The sequence below is a fragment of the Bos grunniens genome, chromosome 14 (assembly GCF_055505025.1).
Source record: "Bos grunniens cultivar Pamir isolate PY7600 chromosome 14, Bosgru_T2T1.0, whole genome shotgun sequence".
NCBI lineage: Eukaryota > Metazoa > Chordata > Mammalia > Artiodactyla > Bovidae > Bos > Bos grunniens.
In genome coordinates, this window is record NC_141178.1 from 4,479,513 (window position 1) to 4,499,310 (window position 19,798).

The 19,798-nt window shown below is 37.6% G+C and overlaps 1 protein-coding gene across 8 annotated transcripts in view; it reads left to right on the top strand.

Moving 5' to 3' along the window:
* The window catches only part of RALYL (RALY RNA binding protein like), an 829,453-nt gene that overhangs the window by 726,664 nt on the left and 82,991 nt on the right, over positions 1-19,798 (top strand). For all 8 annotated transcript variants that reach the window (XM_086335788.1, XM_086335791.1, XM_086335790.1 and 5 more), the window contains 2 exons: positions 7,127-7,174; positions 18,601-18,764. In XM_086335788.1, the coding sequence (XP_086191914.1) occupies positions 7,127-7,174; positions 18,601-18,764 (212 nt within the window). The remainder of the gene's footprint in view (positions 1-7,126; positions 7,175-18,600; positions 18,765-19,798) is intronic.

Consider the following 19,798-nt stretch of genomic DNA (forward strand, 5'->3'; position numbering starts at 1 on the left):
TTAATCTTTGAACTTCCTAGTCACTTCACCTTTCTAAGCTGTCAGGTCAGTTAGCCAGAAGTTCTATGAATGTGCCATAATCCTTGGATCCCTGCCAGCCTCCTTCTCCATTCCAAAATCCTTGGTAGTCAATCTGAGTGTTTTGCCAAGGCAGTGTAGACTTCATAGCTTATGCCATTGTTTTTGCATTTTCACACACACACACACACACACACACTCCAAAGTAAATATACACATTTATTTGTACTCCTTAATGAAAATAGATTTTTGTCCACATATTATCTTAGCAAAATTTATAAGTCTGTTCAACTGTATATACTATGACAGTCAGAAACCCACATCAGATTTTGTAAGTTAGAAGTAGAATCCTGTATTTTCTCTGAGGAAACTTTTGATTTACTGGGAACCTCAACCATAGGGAAATTTACTCTGGAAATTCAGCTGTCCAGTATTATAACTTTTGCATTCACAACTCTGTAGGTATCTGAAGAACAGCTGTGATAAAGAGGGAATAACATCATAAACTGTTGTTTCCATACTTGTTCCACATTTTCTACCACTAAATCTCGCCATCTAGAAGGACTACCTTTTAACATTCACTTGTCAAATACCTGTATCCTTTTTCAAGGACTAATTAAAACATCATCTCTCTTATGAAACCTTGTCTGAGTCCTTGTCCCAACCACATCCTATTTCTTCTGCCCATACGCCCTCATAGTAGTTTTAATTTTTATTTTAACATTTGTCAAATTTGACTTTGAATTATGATCATCTGTGTATTTACCTATCCCTTAAACTTTGATATTCCTTGAAGTTAGAAGCCATGCTCTGCTGATATGATATCATTATTCACAACTCCCAATATTATATTTAAAATAAATTTCAGTAATTTGATTTAATTTATAGATCCAGATATAGTAATTGAGAAGGCTTCAATCATTATTTGTAGGATGTCTGCTAATAAACAATTAAAATGCTCCCTCCTTGTGCTAAGAAATTTATTAATATTCTTGAGTACATTTTAATAACATTCTATGATAAAAAATAAAAAAGTACTTCTGTGTATTAGTCTACTCATATGAAACTGGCTTTATGAATTCAAAAGGGTTATATAAAATGGACCACATATATTGCGAAACCCAATGAAGTGTGATTTCTTCTTCTATAAATGAAACAGTTTCAGTGAAATTCCAGGAAAGTTACTAGATCTCATTTACCCTCCAATAATGAAAGAAAGAGTGTGAGTGTGCAACTCTCAACAATCATTTTACCAATTTCTTATTTCCCATTAAATTTCTAGGGATCTGAGCAAATAGAATAAAGGTACATTGAAAAGTAGAATAAGTGTTGTAAATGTGTACAATATTGTAAATTTCAAATATAAACTGTATTAAATTCAAAGCTATTGTTTCACTTTTCTAGAAAGTCAAGTACTTTCCCTTTGTCACTGACCGTACTCCCAAATGACAAAAACATTTTCAATCACTGGAATTAACTTCCTCCTGGACAGTGCCCTAAACATCTCTTTTATTCTCATTTTTATTTCAATGGCCTAAGAACCAGATTGTCACACAAAACTACCACAATGAAAGTTGCAAAAGTTCCTCGTCTAAAAACCAAAATATGTGAAACAGATCACCAGTCCAGGTTCTATGCATGAGATAGGGGTGCTCAGGGCTGGTGCACTGGGATGACCCTGAGGGATGGGATGGAGGGAGGTGGGAGGCAGTTCAGGATGGGGAACACATGTACACCTGTGGCTGATTCATGTGAATGTATGGCAAAAACCACTGCAGTATTGTAAAGTAATTTGCCTCCAATTAAATAATTTACAAAAAAAAAAAAAGAAAGAAAGCCAAAATAGATTAACTCATGAGCATAACTCTTGGCTTGTATCAGGGAAAGAGGATCTTTTCTAATGTAAAAGATCAGTTTTTCCTGGGACCACAGTTCTAGGATACATAAGATACTTACAGTGCTGGATATGACTCCTGGAAATGTCACTTTTTGACAGCTAATTTCAAATAGAGGTTCACACAAAAAGAAAAAAAGAAGGGATTTTATGAGGGAGAGTCTGTGAGAGAAAACAAAAGACAAAAAAGAATTGAGAGCAGGAGGAATCCTGAGGAAAGCACTTGGCAGGCACAGATCAGACTTGCTCTGTGCTAATCTCTTTTCATCTCCTTGAATCTCTTCCTCTTCCTTGGAAACCCAGCTTGATTTTACAGCTTAGGCCCTGAACCAACTACGGCCATGGCACTTTTGCAAAAGTCCAAACCATTAAGGCAAAAGCAGCCTTGTCAAGATTACACAGAGCTGTTTGTACACTGTATTTCATTTTTAACTTGACAGGTGAAATTGACTTTATGATGGCAGAAAGTGCAACTTGGAGATCAAACAATTTAGGCTGCTTAGCTATAACTTGTCCTTGCAAATATGCCTCACCAGTCAGAATTGAGCAAAAAATAAGCAGATTGGACAAGATAATTTAAGCATCAAATGAGAAAAATAAAAATGAGCATTTTTCTCTCATGCACTCTTCAATTTCCTGAAGGCTGGTAAATTATTGAGGTATTTCTTAAAGGTATTAGAATTATGAGTAGAATCATCACTCTCATCCATATTAGTAACATGTCATATTTTCATCTTACTCTACTCTAATATAATATTTTTTAAAAGTTTCAGAATAAAAGATGAAACAATTTACCTACATATTCTCTCTATTCAGTCACATCAGAAAATATTGATAATTTTCACTGTGTGAAAACTATTGTCCCATCAAACAATAGCTATTAAAAGCATCTAAAATGTCTATCACCATGTATGATACTTAAGTTAATATCAACTTTATCTATTCAAGTAAATAACTTCTCAACATTATATAATCATTATCATTAGCATGACTGGTATAATTTAATTTCAAAGACAGTTCCCAGGTCCTTAAGAAAGACAAGGCATGAGACTGGCAGATCATTTACACATGTGAGTGGCAGAGAACTTACAACTACAATTTACAGAGAGTTCTAAAGTAAATACTCTAATAAAAGAGAGGTCAGAGGCCCATGTTCAGGAAGAAATCTGCCAATAGTTTAGTCAAGATGGACAAGATATCAAGAACCATCTTAATCACCACTTCAGTTCAGTTCAGGTCAGTCACTCAGTCATGTCCTACTCTTTGTGATCCCATGAACCGCAGCACGCCAGGCCTCCCTGTCCATCACCAACTCCCGGAGTTCACCCAGACCCATGTCCATTGAGTCGGTGATGCCATCCAACCATCTCATCCTCTGTCGTCTCCTTCTCCTCCTGCCCTCAGTCTTTCCCAGCATCAGGATCTTTACAAATGAGTCAGCTCTTCACATCAGGTGGCCAAAGGATTGGAGTTTCAGCTTCAGCATCAGTCCTTCCAATGAACACCCAGGACTGATCTCCTTTAGGATGGACTGGTGGATCTCCTTGCAGTCCAAGGAACTCTCAAGAGTCTTCTCTAACACCACAGTTCAAAAGCATCACTTCTTCGGTGCTCAGCTTTCTTTATAGTCCAACTCTCACATCCATACATGATCACTGGAAAAACCATAGCCTTGACTAGATGGACCTTTGTTGGCAAAGTAATGTCTCTGCTTTTTAATATGCTGTCTAGGTAACTTTCCTTCCAAGGAGTAAGCGTCTTTTAATTTCATGGCTGTGATCACCATCTGCAGTGATTTGGGAACCCAGAAAAATTAAGTCTGACACTGTTTCCACTGTTTCCCCATCTGTTTGCCATGAAGTGATGGGACCAGATGCCATGATCTTAGTTTTCTGAATGTTGAACTTTAAACCAACTTTTCCACTCTCCTCTTTCACTTTCATCAAGAGGCTCTTTAGTTCTTCTTCACTCTTCAAATAATATACTGCTTTGTCTTTTCCTTTTCCTCTGCTTTGACTGGTAAGAAACTCTTCTGTTATCCAAACATGAATGCTATTACACATATATTTGTATTCAACCAAAGTATTCTTCTTCCCCAGCTTTTTGAGGTACAATTGACATAAAACATTGTGCAAGTTTAAGGTATACAAGATAATAATTTGACACACATACCACAAAATGATTACCACCATAGAGTTAGTTAACAGGTCCATCACCACACATCACTATCACTTTTAAGCTGTGTGTCATTAACTGAATGGATAAAGATGTGGTATGTATATATAATGAAATATTATTCAGCATGACAAAGAAGGAAATCTCTTCATTTATGAAAGATGGCAGACCTTGAGAGCATTATGCTAAGTGAAATGAGTCAGAGAGAGACAAATCCTACGTGCTGTCACCTGTATGTGGAATCTGAAAAAGCCAAACTAATAGAAACAGTAAAATGGTGGCTGGCTGGGACTGGAGGTGAAGGACACGGTGAGGTGTCAGTCAAAGGACACAGACTTTCAGTTGTAAGACCAGTAGGTTGTGGAGATCTACCAACATGGTCTTGAAAATAATCAAACCTAAGAGACAACAGTGATTACTTATGACAAATATGTAAGAAAGTAGCATAACTTCACTTGAGATTTTAAAAAACTTTTGGCTAAGGTGCCATCATATCTCTTCACAATGAAAATTATATGCACTGCTATATCAGGAAAGTTTCGAGGTGAAATTTATCCCTTGAATTTGATGATAGCCAATAGGTTATCTTTAAAATCCCTTGACTCAATGCCATAGTTGAGTCTAACACCAATCAGTCAGTTCAGTCGCTCAGTTGTGTCCAACTCTTTGCGACCCCATGAATCACAGCACGCCAGGCCTCCCTGTCCATCACCAACTCCCGGAGTTCACTCAGACTCACGTCCATCAAGTCAGTGATGCCATCCAGCCATCTCATCCTCTGTCGTCCCCTTCTCCTCCTGCCCCCAATCGCTCCCAGCATCAGACTCTTTTCCAATGAGTCAACTCTTCGCATGAGGTGGCCAAAGTACTGGAGTTTCAGCTTTAGCATCATTCCTTCCAAAGAAATCCCAGGGCTGATCTCCTTCAGAATGGACTGGTTGGATCTCCTTGCAGTCCAAGGGACTCTCAAGAGTCTTCTCCAACACCACAATTCAAAAGCATCAATTCTTCGGCGCTCAGCTTTCTTCACAGTCCAACTGTCACATCCATACACCAGTAATATCAACTAAAGCACAAATCTTTATAACTTTAGCAATCTTCAACTGTGGGACTAAAGTAGGGACTTTTGTTCTTACTGCTTTGGCAGTGGTCTCCTTGTCTTCTTTGGCTTGCAGAGGTAGATAAACAGCAGTATTGCTCTGGTTAGACAATGCTCAATCTTCCATCTAGACATTCACATGAAGTAGGTCTCCACTTTACATTCCAGAACGTGGGTTCAAACTCAGTGTGTTCAGTCATGCTGTGCTGGACAGGAACCAGCCCTATCTGATAAGCCAATTGTGCTGGGTCAGTACCCCTGCCCTGTACATAATGAGTGTGAGGACAAATACGTAATCTATACTGAAAACCATGAATGACAAGCCCTCCTCAATATGTTCTTTCAATTTTCTTAACAAAAGAAGTTATAAAGGACCATTAAATTGATATTTAGGGAATATAAAATTACTTGCCTGTTGTATGGTGGTTAGATACAAAATTACCCCATGACTCAGCAATTCTACTCTTAGGCATATACTCAAAAGGGGTAAAAGTAGGAGCCCCCCCAAAAATGTTTGCTCACCAGAGTTCGTAATAGGATTATTCACAACAGCCAGAAGATGGAAACAATTCAGATTCTATCAACAAATGAACAGATAAACAAAAATTCACACACACACGAGTGGAGAATTATTCAGGCATTAAAAAGGGATTGAAATTATGATATGTGCTAGAACATAGATAAGACTTGAAGAATTACACCAGGTAAAATAAGCCAAGCAAGAAAGGACAAACAATATATGATTCTACTTATATGCAGTATCTAGAGAAGACAAATTCACAACTATAGTAAGTAGAACAGCAGTCACCGAGGCTTGGGGAAGGACCAAGGGAGCAAGGGAATGAAGAAATATTGTCTAATGGGCACAGAGTTTCTGTTTGAAATGATAAAAAATTTTTGGAAATGGTTAATTGCTCAACATTGCCATTGAATTTTGACATTTGAAATTGACTTAAAGTGATTAGAAATGTAAATTTAGTTATGCATATTTTATAACAGTAAAATAAATGAGTATTAAAAAATACTCCCCTGTAATACCAATATTCTATTTAGCATAAGATTAAATTTCTTCCAGGCTGCAGAGGGCTGCATGGTGATGAAAAACAGCTCCAGATATGGATTCAGAAGTCTTTTCCTCCAGTCTCAGCCCTGTCACTTACAAGATATAAAATTTGAGCTAGCCACTGAGGTCCCTTGCACTTTAATTTTTTCCAGTTATAAAAACCAATACAGCTGTTTTGAGAGCTTAAAATTATTAATAAAAAGTAATAATGCATATAAAGTGTTTTGTAAACTCTAAAATTTATATAAGTGGATGAGGAAATTTTTATTATACATTCATTTAAGGAGCTTAGTAATAATCTTATCCTTGAAATGTGCTTATTAACTCTTCTGTAAGTGCCCTACAATATTGGTATTGTTGGTAAGTCTCAAAGTTTCTTTTTTGTTCATTTTTCTCTGCATCAAGTACTGAAGAGCAAGTTTTTAGAATAACAAGAATATGCTGAATTTCTGAGGAAACCATTTTGTATTTACTTACATTAAACTTTTCCATTTATATTATTTATATACCATTTGTTTATTGTTTATTTAGCCTCATTATACATACCTCAGGAAGAAGGAATAGCTATATTATATATTGTCTGGGGACAAATGGTTCTACAAGTATTAAAAGTATTTAAAAAATTAATTTGGCTACCTGTTCTCATCTTCATTCCAAACCAACTCAATCCATTATCAGTGTTTACATTATCAAACATATAATAAGAGTTTGACATGGCAGTATATCTAACCGGACACTATTTTGTAAAGTCCTTTGAATACATAATTGCATTGGAAAATAAATATGCAAAAGTAATATAAATTTATTACACTTACATTATAGATTAATACCAAAATTACTGTGATGTCAACAACTAATTTCTTGTTTCCCTCCTCAGTGGTTATGTCTTTGACTATGACTACTACAGAGATGATTTCTACAATCGGTATGTAAATTTCTCATCCTTGTTTCCCTTTGATTTAAATTATCTTTTAACTCTTCTGTACCTTTCATTCACAGATATTATTGATTAAATGATATTTTACAGTAAAAAAGTAAGTTTCAATTAAATATAAGATGGACAGATTTTCATCTTGTGATTGTACCTACTACAGTATAGAAGATCTTGGGCTTTTAGACTTTGGTGGTGCTTAAGCCTAAAATTTGGTTTCTGATATTTGGATGATATTTTAAAGATTTATTAACCAATATTATTTTCCAGATCTTGAAATTGGAATTCTTGACTTGGAATTCTTCAAGACTGATAGATTTATAAATTCAGACAATGAGTCCAACCTTCTAAAATACATCTACTTCCACACAACACGCACATTCAGTAAAAATTGCGGACATGTCTCGCTCTGCACGGTAGTGTGGGACCGGAAAGGAAACCGCGCAGAGTGACGTTAATAGTCAATAGGAGAAATAGGGTTGTCCGTGACCTTTAAAAAATTTTTGTCAAAACATTAAAAACTCTATGTTATAAATGTATATATTATACATGTATGCATATATACATACATATATAGAAATTCCTCATGCATACATATAGGAAAATACAGTGAAACGGTTATTTAGTATACTAATTTAAAATTGGAACATTTTAATGTAAAAATACTAAGAGTTAATGTACTTTTTTCTTGTAAAAATGACTTATCAAAAGTAATTTGACTAGTACTAGCCTTCTTCTTTTATTATGATATGAGGCAAGCACCTCTTCTACCCCTCAGTGAATTGTTATGCTACTAATACTGGGTCAGCTTTGACATTGTATCAATGTTGTGAACTACCTCTAAGATTTCCTCAAGATGATTCCTTTTCTTTGCCAATTTCACTTCCTCTGGGACATCTTCTTCCCTTTTCAGCACATCACAACCACTTACCTCATTTATGTCAGTATGTTTTATTTTACTAAATTCCTCTGTCTCCATCTTTAGAGTCTCTTGAGTGGAAGAGTGTCCACATCCTTACAAACAGCTATTTCTCCTATAATTCCATTTACATTTAATTTTAATTTTACTCCCAGTTTCCCTCCTCGGTTCTCTGCTATACCAATTCCCTCTTTTGATTACCCATTCTTACAAAATCCCACGTGGACTCATCACCAGGAAGCAAAGAGATCTGTGTGTGAACTAACAAATACACAATGACAAATCCCTGACAGACTTTGAAAGAGGTGACCTGATCGTCAGGAACGTTTGTTAATTAGGTAGAGATTTGTGGACTGAAAAACCAGTAGCAAAGCTTGGACTTTATGAAATTACTCACAGTTAATATATGTGGTAAAACTGAAATTTGACTTTTTCTGTTGGGGGGATTGGTGTCATTTAACTTAGGATTGGCAAATGAAATTCTGATAGTAGAGATATGCGAAACAAGAATTATCTGTGCTAGGTCAATGGACCATACACACACATACAAAAACAAAGTAAATATTGTTTAAAATTCTATTCAAACAAACAAACAAATATGCCAAGGCATAAAAATGCAAAGCTTGAAAAACAGAACATTTTATGTAGGGAAGAAACTACATAATCCCTCGTAAGGGTCTCCTTTTTGCTCAGCCGCACGGGTCCTCTCCCAGCCCCAGGAGATCTCCGTGTTCCTTCCTGTCTGGGGACCTTCCTCTGCGCACTTCTGCTCCTGCCTCTCTCCACCGTCTAGTTAAGGACTCCATTCTTCAGGTCTCAGCGTGGACTCCTCTCTCAGACTGAATGAGGTTCTTCTGTTTCCCTCTCTGCACCTGTTACTGTTCCTTCACAGTACTGCTCCTCGTTTATATTGCTAGATTTCTCTCTGCAGTAACAATATTTGGTTTATTTCTGCTTGCTTTCCTTCCTCCCAGAGGGCAGGAAAGATGCTCAGCTCTGCTTATTGTATCCTCAGGCACTATCATTAAGTCTCACGCATACTGGAAACTCAGCTTTTGTTATTAATTCATTTCCTTAGATTTAGAGACATTTTGCTTTCTCCAAGGTCACGTAGTTAATTAGTGGCAGCACTACAATCATAAACTAGGTTTCCATTTATATTCAATAACCAACTGTGCAGATACACACAACAGAACGGGAGCAATATTGGCCTATGGTTTTACATAAAAGGAAACAGCCTTATCTACACAAAATCAAATCCACAGCCATACCTTTAGCACCACTGTGTTCAAAGCTAAGCAAGTGACTTCTCTAGTCATCCTTTTATGACCAAATATAAATTTTTAAGGATGACTTTCTCAAATAATTTTTAAAATTTATGTAAAATATAATATTTAATTTTAAATATTTAATAGCTTGTAACAACCCATCCTAACAATGATGTAAAGATCTGGCAACATTAAAATAATCCCATTTACTGAAAAAAAAAAAAGATAACATTTAACTAGTCTTTCAATTATTTGAATATTTCAGCTTTTGACAATTTCAAAACATTTTCTGATACTCTTCTGTGTTTCAGGATACAGAACACTGTCTTCATTGCTATGAATAAAGTTACCAACTAATATACACTGTCTTTTAGACTGTCAATATGAAACTGTTTTCACATTGTTATCACTTAAATATTTTCTATCATGTGACTTCCTTGCACATTTAAAGAATTTCTACTTAAAATGGAGTAGATGGTAGGAGACCCCAGTTCTGGTAATCAACCTGTAAACTTTGGGTCAGGTTTACAGTTTTCTCAGCGACCCAGGCAGCACTCGTGGTAAATAGCCTGCTTGCCAGTGCAGGAGACATAAGAGATGTGGGTTCAATCCCTGGGTGGGGAAGATCCCCTGGAGGAGGGCATGACAACTCACTCCAGTATTCTTGCCTGGGGAATTCCATTGGCAGAGGAGCCTCACAGGCTACACTCCACAGGGTCACAAAAAGTCAAACATCAACTGAAGCAACTTACCACTAGCCCAATATTTGCGTTTTACTGTGTATATATTACAGCTAAAAAAATCGTAAGATACATATGTAGGTAGATGATAAATAAATATATTTTACAAGCAAACAAACAAGAGCCTTAATCAGCAAGTAATTACAGAGCCTGAAGCTTTCAGATGGTTCTCCATCTCACACAAAAAGCTAACTCTGAATAATTTCCGAAATCATTTGCTTCTCTTATATAAAACCTGTTTGGTTTGTAGGTGTACAGAGATGAGTATGGGTGTGCTGCTAACAGACTGTCTGAGCAGCCTGTGCTCTCATTAGTTAATTTCCCATCTTCTGCATTTGGCTAACAGAGAGAGAAGCATCTGCCGTAGTAGACACAGTCAGGAGTTCCCTGTGAACCTAGATTCCCCAGGAAGGGACAAGAGTGGAGAGGCTGGACAAGAGAAATAGCCTAACAGGCCAGTGCTAACAGTTTTATCCACAGTAATCCCTCCTTAGTTACATTCTGCTTGTGTTTATCGTTAACTTTTTGCTCTTTTACTAACGGCACAAGCGTGGGCAATTTATTTAACGCCACAAAAACTTGTCTCATTGATGAAGTGAACATGAAATTAATGTCTACCCCATAATACTGTTCTGAGGATTCAATGAAGTAGCATTTTTATGACTTGCATTGTGCCTGGTGTGTTTTTTGTACTTAATCAATGTTAGCTGCTGGTAGCTGACAGTAACCATTAATAGTGACAGAGAATATGTTCCTTATACTGATATTCAAGTAGCAATGTCCCTGTGACTGAGGAATACACTGATTGGTCAGCTGTCCTTTCATAGTAAGTCCATTGTGACACCTCTGGATCATTCTTTTTGTATTGTTTTCCCTCCTCCTGCCCCCTAGAGCATTCCAGTTGCAGCTGAACACTCTTATCAACACTCAGCTATTTCCATTCACTCCACGCTGCTTGGTTTTCTGTCAGGAAAACAGACATCATACAGTTATGCTGAACAAGGAGAATTGCTTGTAAGAACTTTCTATGTATTAAGGAACTAAAAAAGGCAAAAACAAATAAACAACAACACAAAGCCCACAGTGATATGATGGAGCCAGCAAACTACCTCTGTCTCTACCACCTGTGGGGTTGGAAAACAGGAAAAGGAAGGATTATCAGATATCACTCTAGAAAAGGGGGCTTCCAGAGCTCACAGTGAGAGTAGGAAGTTCTGCTTAGTTGCTGCTACTGTATCTGAACCCGGAGAATCCCACAGGGCTGGAACCCAGACCTCTAAAGAAGCAGTGCCACCTGATGCCCTCTGAGGAAGTGTGGAGACTGTTCTGCAAATGTTGCAAAAGTTTTCAAACTGGATTCAGCTGCCACTTCTGGAATGCATTGCTGCTGTCAGGGTGAAGAAACAAGGCTGCAGTAATGCTGAAAAAACAAGAAGCCAAAACAAAACCAGGAAGCAAAACAGAAAGCGTCAAGTCCTCTCTTCCTGTTCCAATCTTAGTCTCCTTCTCAAGCCCTTAACTGGCTGAGCCTAGAAAGGAGCCAGCTGGCCCCGGCAGAAGTGTGGCTTACCGAGTCTCAACTCCAGCTGTTACTAAATGCCTCTCATGAAGCTGAGAGGTAATGTCTCAGTAACTGACATTCATTTACATCCTATTGTTAGCCTATTTCTGCCAGGCTTGGGAATTCTCATATAATGGGCGAGTTTCAACTCTTGCATTGTTTTAGCTTAGAAAACTTCTCTACACAAAGTTCCATCTTAATGTGAATGTTTCAATACATTTATCCAACAGTAACTTTTCCAACGGAGAAGGCAATGGCACCCCACTCCAGTACTCTTGCCTGGAAAATCCCATGGACGGAGGGGCCTGGTGGGCTGCAGTCCATGGGGTCGCTAGGAGTCGGACACGACTAAGCGACTTCATTTTATTTTTTCACTTTCATGCATTGGAGAAGGAAATGGCAACCCACTCCAGTGTTCTTGCCTGGAGAATCCCAGGGACAGGGGAGCCTGGTGGGCTACCGTCTATGGGGTCGCACAGTCGGACATGACTGAAGCGACTTAGCAGCAGCAGCAGCAACTTTTCCAAAAACTAATTTAGTGTCTCTCCATGGTTTTGGGAATCATGAAGTGAAAGTGAAGTGATAGTCATGCAGTTGTGTCCGACTCATTGTGACCCCATGGACTGTAGCCCTCCAGGCTCCTCTGGCAGTGGAATTTTCCAGGCAATAATACTGGAGTAGGTAGCCATTCCCTTCTCCAGGGGGTCCTCCTAATCCAGGGATCAAACCTGGGTCTCTCACATTGCAGGGAGAGTCTTTCCTGTCTGAGCAACCAGGGAAGAGTATCACTAATAATAGACTTGCGAGATTATTCTAAGCTGTACAAAAAAAACTGCCCAATTTACAGCATTCAATGGCGTTTTCTTTCAAAGGCCAACTATGACTCTAAATGAAGGACATTACATGTTATTAAAATGAAACATAAATATTTGTACTATCCCAAGTAAAGTAAAAGGAGAAGTATAGCTAAAATTCGGAATACCCCCAAGGAATGTTTTCAGTTTCTGAGATATCAGCAGGTTTAATGAAACCTCTCTTCAATAGTACCAGGAAAGGCACTGAGGCATTTATCACCTCCAGTAATGAGCAAACTTCTATTGATAGAAAAAAAAAAGAAGAAGAAGCAATGTCAGAGCTTCCTGACCTTAAATATATATATATGTGTGTGTGTGTGTGTGTGTGTGTATACACATACATACCAGTGATTCAAAATGGGGCATTGCTCAGTTCTGGATCCATTTTGACATTGAGTAAATTAACATAGGAGAAGCTACGAGAGTTGCAGTTAATGAAAAACAACTCTAAGTCACGTTGTACTTGTCTCAGATCATTGATTATGGAGCACAGTATATATTCATGAATATTGGAAAAACATATTAGCAAGAAGCAACGTCTGTTTCACTATGCAAATTTAAATTACCATCTGGTAAAATGGGATTCCACTTAAAACACTTGGAAGGCTTAGCATGGCACGGTTGACGAAGGATGTGATTCGGAGTTAGAAGACAAGTTGCAGGTCTCAACGCATGTGTGTTGACTGGTTAAACTTGGGGGTGGGAGGGTTATCTCATCCGTTTCCCACAAGTTTCCTTCATGGGCAAAATGGCTTAACAATACACATGTTACAGAATTATAAGAATTAAATAGAATCAGTTTATTGATTAATAACCTCACAATTGCTACCTGAATCCATTCACTTTTTAACAAGATACCAAAATTGTACAAAATATAAAGATTAGATTAAGGTCAAGATATTGCTAAAATAGATCATTGATGATCCACAGTCAATGCTTTAAAAGCATGTTCAAGAAGCATTTGTACAAGACCAGGGATGGGGCTTGCTGGCAGGGGGTGGGCTGTTGGCAAGGGTGGCTTCACGGAAAATCATGGAAAAGTTTAGTGACAAAAAAACAGAAATAAGAATTACTCATTTACTGGTCTCAAGTGAAGTGTGCCTATAAAAAGCATTTTTTGGATTCAGCTGTAACCAAAAGCTTATTTGAAGTCAAAAGGTAGAAATTACAAACAGATTTTATGAATTCCAAGTAGTTCAAACAGTACAGAAAGCAGATATTCTAATAGGCTAGAATCATTCATGTGGATTTCAAATATAGCCTTTTTAAAAAATGAATGGCATCTTAGTTTGGTTTTATAGATTCTGTTTATCAGAAGTCAAATAAGCTGAAGACAGAAACCCTTCTTGTCATTCAACAAGGTTGAATGAAGACACAGCCAGAGATCGCCGATCCTAGAGTTATTGATCTTCATTTATCTGCTAAAAGCGTCCAGGGAGAACATGGCCCTGAATAGGTGGTCAAATTTTGGTTCTGGGAAGGCCAGTTGTTTAACCCAAAGTCCAGACTACACTTTTTGGTTAGCACTTAATCCCATAGTGACTGTAAATTTGGGTTCGTAAGTAAGGAAAATGAAAAAGTATTTTTATGTGGGAAATTTAGAAGAAAACAGATAATTACTGATTTTTAAGTTATTATTTATCTAAATGATAATCTAGTGTTCAGTGACAAAATAATACACAAATATTACATTTTCAATTTTTTTCGTGAATTTTAAAATCACATTGGTTGACAGTTAAAGTTCAGTTCAGTTAGTCGCTCAGTCGTGTCTGACTCTGCAACCCCATGAACTGCAGCACGCCAGGCCTCCCTGTCCATCACCAACTCCCAGAGTCCACCCAAACTCATGTCCATTGAGTTGGTGATGCCATCCAACCATCTCATCCTCTGTCGCCCCTTCTCCTTCTGCCCTCAGTCTTTCCCAGCATCAGGGTCTTTTCAAATGAGTCAGCTCTCCACATCAGGTGGCCAAAGTATTGGAGTTTCAGCTTCAACATCAGTCCCTTCAATGACAGTGAAAAATGGGCATCAAATTAAAAGTCCAGCAATCAAGTAATGATTTATTAGACTGTGGTATATCTACTTGTGAAAATGCACCACAAAACTTAAACGTTGTGAATGAGTGAAGTTCACTCAGTCACGTCCAACTCTTTGCAACCCCATGGGCTATACAGTCCATGGGATTCTCCAGGCCAGAATACTGGAGTGGAATAGCATTTCTCTGCTCCAGGGGGATCTTCCTAGCCCAGGGATCGAACCCAGGTCTCACTGCATTGCAGGTGGATTCTTTACCAGCTGAACCACAAGGGAAGCCCAAGAATAATGGAGTGGGTAGCCTATCCCTTCTCCAGCAGATCTTCCCTACCAAGGAATTGAACTGGGGTCTCCTGCATTGCAGGTGGATTTTTTACCTAATGAGCTAAAAATAAATATTAGAAAGACCATTTAGCAAACGTGGGAAATGTTTTTAATATAAACCAAAGAGAATTAGCCAGGATACATTATGTTTTCAGTTATGTAAAAAAAATACGAATTCTTGTAGAAAAAAGATTAGAAAATGACAGTAATTGTTTTAGGGTAAGAGATAGGAGGTTATTTTTTCCATATATATTTTCTGAAAATGCATTAAAATGTTGCTTTTTTATTGTTGAAGTTTAATAATAAAAGGCTTTTAGTAAAAACAAGAATTCAAAATTATATTAATTTTGTACATCAATGTGCCATTAAATTGTCTTTGTCCAAAAAGCAACTGTTAAAAAGAATATCCTTATTTTTTATAGACACAAGCTGTGTCTATTTTTTATCAATAAATCAATATTAAAATTGCTTACCACTTTTCAGCTTTTGTTTGATAATGAAATGACACATCTCAGATATTATTAAAGCAAACAAAATTCCAAACAGAAAATGGTCCCATGAAAAGTAGAAATGTTTATTAAATAAAACAGACCTTCAAACTTCCTCAACCTGCTGTTTTTATTAAAATCTGACATTTGCTTTATTTATTGCTTGAGAGTAGGTCTTTTAAAGTTTTTGTTTTAAAATAGGCCTTAGAGAAAAGAGAATTATGTGTTTGACTTTAAATCATTATTTGTTTGACCTGTAAACATAATGGGAAAAACAGTATTCTAATAGTATTAGGGAAAATGAAGGGCCATTAAAGGAAAGGAAAGGGAATACAATTCTGAGAGTGGAAGGACAAAAAATCAAGAAGGAAAGAATTTAAAGTTTTCAAGTGACCTTGGAGATTTGAATTCCATTGAATTCTATCAGATGGAAATTTCTCTTGGACTATTTTCTCTGATTTGCTGAGGACAGGATTCTGATGAGAAAGCCAATGTTTGTGTCTCCTTCATAGGCTGCCTTTCACCTACTTCCTTCTGTATTTAGAAGAACTGCTACATCTTGCAGTCCTAGAGAACGGCCTTGCTTCCCATCCTTATCTTGTTATTAATATGTTTTCATGCTTGAAAACAACTCCCAGTCTTCCTCCTCTTGGTTTCCGGTAAGCTCAACTTTGCCCAGCGAAAAGTAACAAACTTCCAGCTCCATTAAAATTTAAAATCATGCTCTCATATGAAATGCCCTTTTAGCTTTGTCTGTGTGTTACAATATCACTTTTATCAAAATCAAGTTCTAATGCTGCATATCTTCCCAACAGAGAGACAGAATGAATTGACAAAACCTTACCTGATTCTGTAACGGGAAAGGAGTCATCTTTCTTTGAAGTAACACATCCAAATATTCAGAAAACAAGGACCTCTCCCTATAGGAACTTACAACAAAGAACACAACATATACTGCTTTACTAAAATGTACATCCTATGCTAAAAATGTGTCACAAATATAGTGAACAAATGCAGCTCTGTTTTTTCAGCATGAGATCATACCTGACCAACACTGGAAGTTTTGTAATCCTTGTCTGGGGGGAAACAACAGAACTATTGATGAACAGTGCAGTTCTAAAACATTATTGAATTGCACCATCATTAAAGTAGTAGTGAGTATGATGTCTTCACCTGACCTGACATCCAGTATAGCACTGTTACACCATTTTATATTTCAGTTGTGCTTTAGAGAGTTTCTTAACTCAGTGTGTAGATTAGTTTATTTCATGAACCTGCTAAATGGCATTTTGACGTCCTGGGGAAATGATTCCTCCACAAGAGCTTCCCTTTCGTCTCCAGCAGCCACTTCCACCCTGGAGGAGATGGGTCAGTTGTCACGTTTCTGCTCTTTCGGTAACTTTGCGGGCGGTAGCTCACGAGAAGCGCCTTTTGTGTTGTGGTTCACTGACTTAGGTTGCTCTGTGAATTCAACGTATAAATAAATAATGTAGGTCCTGTTTTGTGACTGAAATGAGGGGCAGGCTTAGTTGACCCTTCTGATTTTCGAGCCCCTAGTGGTATGAAAATGGTCCACGGCGCCTTTCGGCCTCATCGTCCTGTACCCTTTGAAGTCAGCTCTAATGTGTGGGCATCCGTGACCTGTTCTTTGCTGGCAGCTCCTCGGCTCTAATGGACTTTGCTTATGCGCAGAGGATGACCCCTCTCTTGAACTCTGTCTCCTTTCATTTCTTTTCCTTTCCAGACATCTCTTAGTATTTCCTAGCATGTTCCCAAATCATTGTTTTTGGATCTGTTAGCTCTCTAATATAAAAGACATTCTTAGTACCAAGGTCTGCTTCAAATGTGGTTTGTGTACATCCGACTTTTCTTCCCTCTAGTGTCATAGTATTCAGTGTTTCTGAATGAATACTTGGAAACCAGCCTATCTTAATCATTATCTTTCATATACTATTTTCCAAAAAGAGATTATCACATTCCCATTGGTATATACAAATGAGATGTAATTTTATGAAATAACCAATTATAGAAGGTTTTAAATATTTTAAAATTTAAAGCTGTTTTCATTTTCTCATTTCTGTCTTTCACATTAGATTTTCTATTGACTGTTTTAAACCAACTTTGAGAATCCATATAATAGTGTCATAATAAAATATATAATAACCATCATTTTAATTCAATAATGCTATTTTATTTATAGTAGACAATGCAATAATACCTCTCCCTCAGTGGCAAATAGTTTTAAAAATAAATGAGTATATATATATATATATAATTTTTCCCTCTGGTCCTTTTATGCTGCTCAAATGTGCTTAATCACACAAAAATTTGTTGTGTGTATGCAGTATGAGACTTTGAATATATTAATTACATATTTTTATAAATATGTAAATACTCATACTTTATCCCTTTCATTGTCTAATGCAAATACATTGGTTATAGTGCGTATCATTTTTCACTTTTAAGCAGAAGCTTCAGCGTTTTATTGGTATTCTTCGTTAGAGAAATTTTTAATAGCTAACTACAAACATCTCTAGTCTCAATTTCCACATCTACCAAATGGTCAGAAAAATAAAATATCATCCTGATAAACATTTTCTATCAGTTCTTTAGTCAACAAAGTTTTGTGCTCATGCTACCAGCCTTTCATCCAAGTTCAGCTCCCTTTTTTCTAGTCAGAAAAAGTTTTCATTACTTAAGAAAGTCCTTAGTGAGAGGGAAGGAACCATGTTGATTTTTCTCTCACAGCTGCCCTCTTTAAACTAGTCATACTTCTATTTTTTCCCGCCTTCTGAGATATTTTCTGATTATATACCAATTTTCTTTGCTCTGTCCCTGATTCTGCATGATCTTTTCCTCCTTTCAAACTAATGTCTTACTAAGTATCTGATGTGGAAAAGGAAGATTTCTGTTCCTAAGAAGGATAAATGTTAAATCAAGCAAAGAAATATACTTGGGAATGAAGGTCAGAATAACTCCAACATATTGCAAAATTCTTTGTTCTTTCATGCCTTTATAAAAGTGAGTTCATATGAAGAGTCAGATTTTAATGTTCAGAAAGCATAGACTATACTAGCATCCCATTCCTTTAGTGAAAATGAATCTTCCTGATTACAGTATTAAAAAAAACGTGTTGACATTTTTTCAAGGCCATTCTCTTAATCATCTCAGACGTTTGGTAGAACGCGCAGGTGTGAGCCAGAGCTCTCAGCCGCGTTTGTGTTTCGTGAAGGTTGTTTGATTACCACGGCCGTGTGCCTCCGCCGCCCCGCGCGGTCATCCCGCTGAAGCGGCCCCGAGCGGCAGTGACGACCACGCGCAGGGGAAAAGGAGTTTTCTCCATGAAAGGAGGATCGAGGTCTACGGTCAGCGGCTCTTCTTCGTCGGGCTCGAAATGTAAGTAATCTTCTTCGCTTCCCCGTAAAGAAGGGTGGGGGTGTGGACTATTGCATGAATGTCTGTACTCAGTAAATTAATCTAGAATTATGGCAGGGTTGCTATGTACGATGTATGAGCGAAATATCAAATGGATAAGAAACGGTCTCTGCTTTCCACTCTACTGCAGTGGAGTAGTGTGGTGGAGACAGACACCAACATGACTAACGCAAACCTGGAAGCGATCAGGAAGGTGTTTTATTAGAGCGAAGAATAGCTCTGACCCACCTAGCTTGTGACACGTCCAAGTCTTGCTGCTTTTGGTGAAGAAACAAATTTCACTTCCAGAAAGAGTCATAGAGTATCTTTTCAGAGAAGCAGAATGCAAAATCAGTGCATGCTTTGAATATTTGAGCCCTGGGGTAACTAAGAGGGGAATGGTAGAAAGGCTAAAAGGGTAACTAACTTTCCATACTATTCTAAATCAGGAGAATGGTGTCTGAAACCATATGTAATGTCATAAAAAATAATATTGACATAATCTCACATGAATTAATAAAAACTAGAGCTACAAACCTCCCAACGAAACACATTGTTAAGTTATTATATGGACAGATCCAGAAAAATATAATTTGTTATGAGAATATTATTTCTAAGGTAGAGATAGCAGTTTTTCTTGCATTTCTTGAGGTTACAGCCTACAAAGAGACAATAGCAAGCAAGGTAAAATCTGAGGTTTTAACATGGTAGATTATCACTATGTCAAAGAATAAAGTAGAATAAAGCGACAGAGAAAGAGGAGAGCTGTGTTTCATGGCATGGAGTGTGGCTGCCTCTCTGACAAGGTGCTGTGTGAGCAGAGACCCCATGGAGGCAGGGGAAGGAGTGTGTGCATGAAGCTGTTGGTGGCAGAGCGTCTGGGCAGAGAGAAGGGTCGGTGCAGAGACCTTACCCTGGAACAAGGAAACCAGGGCCAGGAGTGAAGAGGAAATGTGGTGGGGATAAGGTAGAGCCAAGGCAAGTCCCAGTGCAGCCTGTTAGGCCCCATGGGGGGT